The 6,000-nt window shown below is 33.1% G+C and overlaps 1 protein-coding gene across 1 annotated transcript; it reads right to left on the bottom strand.

The window, feature by feature from the left end:
• Positions 1 to 921: 921 nt before the first annotated feature.
• On the bottom strand, positions 922 to 2,561 carry LOC119644423 (putative uncharacterized protein DDB_G0289963). Its single transcript, XM_038043970.1, has 2 exons — positions 2,516 to 2,561; positions 922 to 2,445 (listed from the first exon to the last, which is right to left on the bottom strand). Exons 1-2 carry the CDS (start codon positions 2,552 to 2,554, stop codon positions 1,033 to 1,035), a joined length of 1,452 nt encoding a protein of 483 aa, XP_037899898.1. The 5' UTR covers positions 2,555 to 2,561; the 3' UTR covers positions 922 to 1,032.
• Between the last annotated feature and the right edge of the window lie 3,439 nt (positions 2,562 to 6,000).

The following is a 6,000-nucleotide window of genomic DNA, read 5'->3' as shown; positions in this document are numbered from 1 at the left end:
TATCGTAAGTGGTGTCGCATCTGGTGAAATTTGGTTTTTTTTTTTTTTGATACCCATCACCGAAGGATGAGCGGTATATTCATTTTGTCAAAACGTTTGCAAAATCTGTTGCATGACACGCCTACAAGACTCCTTAAGGTGAAGATAGTTCTGTTTTTTCAAAAGGAATAAGAAATTATTTTTTACTCATTAAGCATCAATTAGAGCAGACAAGTCTACAAAAATTTGAACGCATCTTCTATGAAAGTAGAAAAGTGGGAAAAAGTCGACCAAACTTAATCAATATTAATTAATACCTCTATAATCTGCAGAAGCAAGCTTCCAAAAACCGCATAAAGTATAGAAGTTGTTAGCCAATTTCGAATTCGGAATATATCTAAGCGTGTTCATCCGATCATCTGTCCGTCTGCGCGATCGTGCAGTGTCTGTCTAAGTAAATCATCTCGCGTTCGCCGAAATAAGTTTATCGGCAAACTTTTCAAAGGACACGGCGAACAAAACGATAAGTACGAACACCTGTTGTTCTGTGTTTTTTGCTTATTACTACTAATAAAGTACAAGACATAGATCATATAAATATTCACGCATTTGCTTGTTCTCAGGATCATGGCGATGGGTATAAAAGATTCGGCCACAACCGAATATAATTATCATACTTCCATTTGTATAGTTTGTAATGTTAAATAACATGGACTCATCGACATGAGTTCATGGGATCAAGAATATATGCAATTAATAGGTTATCCGTAACTAATTTCAGTTCTTTACAAATGCGTAAGAAATCTAATTGAGTTACTTTCAAGACTTAATTATTATAACGTGCAATATAAAGATTGAATTTTAATTTGGCTCACAGTTCGGCCCCCAGAAGTATCGAAAATCGAAAATGGCTTAATAACGCCAGCATCCAAAAAAAAAAAAACAAGTTTATTGTATGAATGAAAAATCTCTTTGCCTTCAAGATTTAAATGTCGTGTGCGAGTTCTGCAATTGTGATCATTGCCATCTCAAAGTTAAAGCGAAAACTGTTTCTTACCTTGCATTGTTATAATAGAAATTTTGGATTCCAATAGCTGACCCATACATTTGATAGTTAGTTCGATAAGCATTTATGTTATTGTCGCGAGTGCAAACCATATTGCGAGGATCTTCAATCTTGTTGCCAAAGAAATAATGCTTGTTGATATCGTTGCTTTGAATGCTATTAACACTTCGTGCACCGTAAGGTAATTGTGACGCAATGCGACGGGAAATTTGCATTTCATTTTCCCAATTTCTTTGATCCCTTAGTGATATTGTTTCTTCAAGCTTTTCCCTTTCAATTAGTATATTGTGAGGCCAGACGGAATTATATTGAGTTTTAAGCTTCTTATCATCATCATCATCATCATCATCATCATCATCATTATCATTATCAACATCATTCGGATCCTCATTCTCAATTTTCATAATATTAAAATTCCTTGGATTACAATATAATTGAGAGTTTGCATGAAATTGAGGAAATCTTACTCTATTTTCACGCTTAAGTGAACCTATCCGTCGTCTTTTCATATTTTCAAAATTAATTAATTTTTCTTCGATAGGAAAATTATTATTAATTATTGTACGATTATTGACATTCATCTCCCGATTTATAGCTGGCAAGTAATTTCCATTTGACTGAGATAGTGATTCATGTTTCAAATTATATGGATTATGTAATAGATAACTACTGTCATTGTTTTCATACATTTTCATAAATACTGCTTCGTTTCTGTTATCGTGACTGTATTCGTGGCGGTTGGGATTGTGCGGTCTTGTGACTAACGAGTCGGAGCGATTAGCACTGATGACATTCATTCGATGTTCCCCGATTGATTTAACATCTGTATCTTGTCTTGCGTTGGCGTCCCGATAATATCTCGCAATATGCTTTGCATGCTCATGCGTCGAATTTATTACATTATACGAGTGATTATTATTTTTCGCAATATCCGAATCATCAAATTTATATGAATTGATTTGTTGTGTCATATCCTCGGTCATTGCTTCTGTATTTATTGCACTGGTATGTGTGTGAGTCTGCAAAGACGGTCGACTATCACTCCGACACTCCGACATTTCATATGAACTGTAAGGAAATGGCGAATTGTCTCGATGGGTATAATTAGTTTTTGACTTATTTAGCTTATCATCCGAGTCAATGTCGGACGTACGAGTCGATTCTTGCAACTTAACTTGATGCGTCTGCAAATCTGATTTATTAGTTTTTTTAATTTTAAATAACTGAGTTTCTCCGGTCGTGGTTTTTTCATTTGAACCGAGTTGTTCTCTCTTCTCTTCTCGCCCTTTTATGTTGGGAGCTCTCAGGCTTACCTTAGCTTTTGTACGTCTCAATATATTTTCCAATTTTCCAATATATCGCCTTTTCTCAGCTGAGGCTGACGCGGATGCTTTGTTTTCCTGCGCATATGAATTTTTTTCAAAATATATATATTTTTTATTTTTATTATTAAGTTTAATAGCAAATTACCGGTATGAAGAGACGAGTGCTTAGCCTTTCCTTTTTCATTTTTTGAATTTCTCTAAATTAGGAAATAAGTGTTTATTTAGGTAAGTGTGCATATGTCTATTTTTATGAATTAATTACTTTACTTACATACTCAAGGAGTGTCTGGCCTCTAGTATTAGCTTAGGATTTTTACAATCTTCTGCTTTCTTCTTCTTTAAAAAACTGTTAGTTAACATTTTCAACCTAACGATTATTTTAATAAAAAAATAAATTTTAATAAAATATTAATTATAATAACAAAATTCCGATAAAAAATATAATAAAGAAAAGCATAACAAAAGTACATACAACTGAAATTTTAATACAACTTAAGCTCATCTTGAGATTGTTTTATTTGTACAAACACGCCTAAAAACACAAACACACACACACACACACACACACATGAGACAAGTGCTCATGATCGTTCGCCAAGATACCCGAGCTACGTAGAGGCGAAAGAAGGTGCGGAGCACGGTGCCTCCAAATGTCGACCTACTTGTGGTCCGCTTGATACAGTAGGGAGCATGGCCGCAAGCCCTGAACTACAGGGCACTGTCAACGAATTCGTGAGCAGAATGCTTTAGGCGCTAAGGCGGTCAGAGAGACAGTCAATAGACGGAGGGAAGAGGGAGTGGCAGCCAATAGGTTTTTCCACTAACGTCCCACCATTTAAAGCTTTATTTTTTGCAACCAGCCTCCGCAACGTGGTGGTAACTAACGGTGATCGCTGAAGTGGTCGACGACATGTGTACGGGGGGGTAGTTTCAATGCGTAGGCTCCATGTATGGCGAATCGTGTGTGCGTTGCTGGTGCAGCAGTATCTTTGGAATCTTTGATGCTAGCGGTAGCTTGGGAAGATTTTTGTCTCCGACCCGCATAACAAGAAAAAACACATACACACATACCTCAAGTTCCTTATCGCAGCGATTTATTGTCAACGTATTAAAATCGCTATAGGCCCACAAGGATAAATTCGAGCCGAATTGTACACACGAAAATGTTCTCATCCCATTTAATACGAACTTTTTTTTTTTATTTTATTTAAATTGTTTCATTTATTTATTTTTTATTATTATGTAGTTAATCAAAATTTATTATCATCCAATTTTTAATTTTATATTATGATTTAGTTTCATTTTTTTTTCTGCATTTTCAATTAATTTATTTTTTAATTTAATGTTAACTTTAAATATTTGCTTTTTACTTATGTATATTTATTAAATACATTTTCATATATTTCAAAATTAATTTATTGTAACGTTTATCTATTTAATTAATATTATCGTTCCGCATAACGATATTTTTATATCAACTGTGCCGTTTAACTAAGACAAAAAATCCACGTTGACCAACAATTTTAATTGAAAGTGTAAATAATCACGTCAGAACACGTTAAAAGGACACGTCAGCAAAGCTTTTCATGAAATACTTCCACTAATCGTTTTTACTCAAGTTACGTGGTTGCCTGAAAATAATAGTGCGAATATAAAAAAACATTGAAATTGTTGAAGCAATGCAAAAAAAATTGCAATAATTGTGAATAGAATAAATAATGTAAAGCTTATGTACGAATGGATTTATAATATGATTGTATCCCTTGGTCTATGATTTTTGATCCAAAAGTACGAATTTGGTACAATACAAATTTCTACAATTTCTTTCAATCCTTGTGTGTGTGCTAGAAAGGCAATGGTCACGGTTGCTTGAATGCTTTCCCTTCTTTTCACTTTTCTTTTTTTCTTTCTTTTTCTTTCCTTTTCTTTTTATTTCTTTTCTTCTCTTCTCTTCTCTTCTCTTCTCTTCCTTTTTCTTTCTTTCTCTTCGCTTTGCTTAACTTTTCTTCCGTTTCTCTTTCCTTTCCTTTTCGTCGTCTGTGCTGATCTTCTCATTTTTCCACTTTTCTCTTCTTCTTCTTCTTCTTCTTCTCTCTTTTCCCTTGTCTTTTCATATCTTCTCTTACCTTCTCTTTTCTTCTTTTCTTTCCACTTTGCCTTTTCTCTCTTCTTATTGTTCTCTTTTCTCTATCTCATCTCTTTCTATCTTCACTTTTCATCATAAAAATTCAATAACGAAAATATATCTTCTTTACAATTGCGTAATGTATATATATATATGTCAAATCTATATTAAAAATAAATAATATATATATTGATTGTTGTGCCTTAGATCAAAGCATATAAACTTATTTCTTCATAAACGAAGTGCTATCGATCCGTTCGGAATTATACTTTTTTGCTTTACATTTTCAGACAAGTGCAATAAATATCCAATTGCCAAACATTTATCAAATCTTTTCTTTTAGTTTTCAACTTCTCAATGCCTTACAAATAATTGGAATTCATTTAGACGAGCTTATGTCAATTTATGTTCATGATCTTACTTACTTACATAAAATAAACGAGAAATTGAACTTCTTCTTGTCAAAAAATTCATCAATTAGGTAGAAAGGTCTAAGGAGCTAATAATCGCAATCTTAATCGCAGCATCGTTTGCGAAAAATATTGAACGAACATGAATGCGCTAACATGCATAAAATTGAGACTGCCAACGCTAAACGATCATTCAGTTTTATATATTTTTTGCACGAGATATTAATATCATAGCGTTATATAAGATAGATTTGAAGAAAGTAAAAAAATCAATTGTTAAAAAGGAAATTTAGGGAAATTTGGCGAAAAATCATCGCATTTAATAAAGAGATTATGAAAAACAATCCATACTTACTTTTGTTTGACTATTCTGTCGATAATAGAAATGAGAAAATTGATATTAAGTCAGGGAAGAGAGTACACTTTTATATGACTTTTCATTGTGCTCTCACTACATTGGTAATGGTGTCAGATCTACTGGAATACATAGAAGAGAATTGATTATTTAGTTCGATATTAACGATGTTTGACGATATTAAATATTTGGACGAAAGTGATGCGGCCGTTCGGTACGTCGATCTGCTCTCTGACTTCATATTCTCATAATGTAGAATCCTCAGGTAGCAATCTATCTGTAACTATTGTATCTATTGCCTAACGATTTAATTATTCACGCGATTAAATCTTAAATGATTACTAAGAGTGCAATAACTGAGACCGAATTTAACGAGTTGTTGCTCCTGCTCACAACATCCATGAAGTAAGGAATCTATTCAGACAACCGTACGGGTGCAGTCTATCCATCAAAATCTATATTTATCCTACAGGAGAGTGAAGAAATTTCGCATAAAGTTGTTTTCTCTCATTCAGGTCGGATTAAGCATAAGGCGGAGCAAAAATTTATTTTCTTCTTTTACCGGACCTTGGAGTTTAAATTACTTTAAATTACATAACATTTCTCAACATCATTCACTAATTATATTTTTGCTTGACGAAATATTAAACAACGAAAATCGCTTATCAACGTTCTAGATCGTATTTGAATTTTATTAACAACAATAAATGCAACATTAAAAGTTAAAACAATTGAAACAG

This window comes from Glossina fuscipes, unplaced genomic scaffold (genome assembly GCF_014805625.2).
Source record: "Glossina fuscipes isolate IAEA_lab_2018 unplaced genomic scaffold, Yale_Gfus_2 116783, whole genome shotgun sequence".
NCBI lineage: Eukaryota > Metazoa > Arthropoda > Insecta > Diptera > Glossinidae > Glossina > Glossina fuscipes.
Note: the sequence above shows the minus strand (reverse complement) of the source record. Positions and strands in the feature narration are given on the sequence as shown.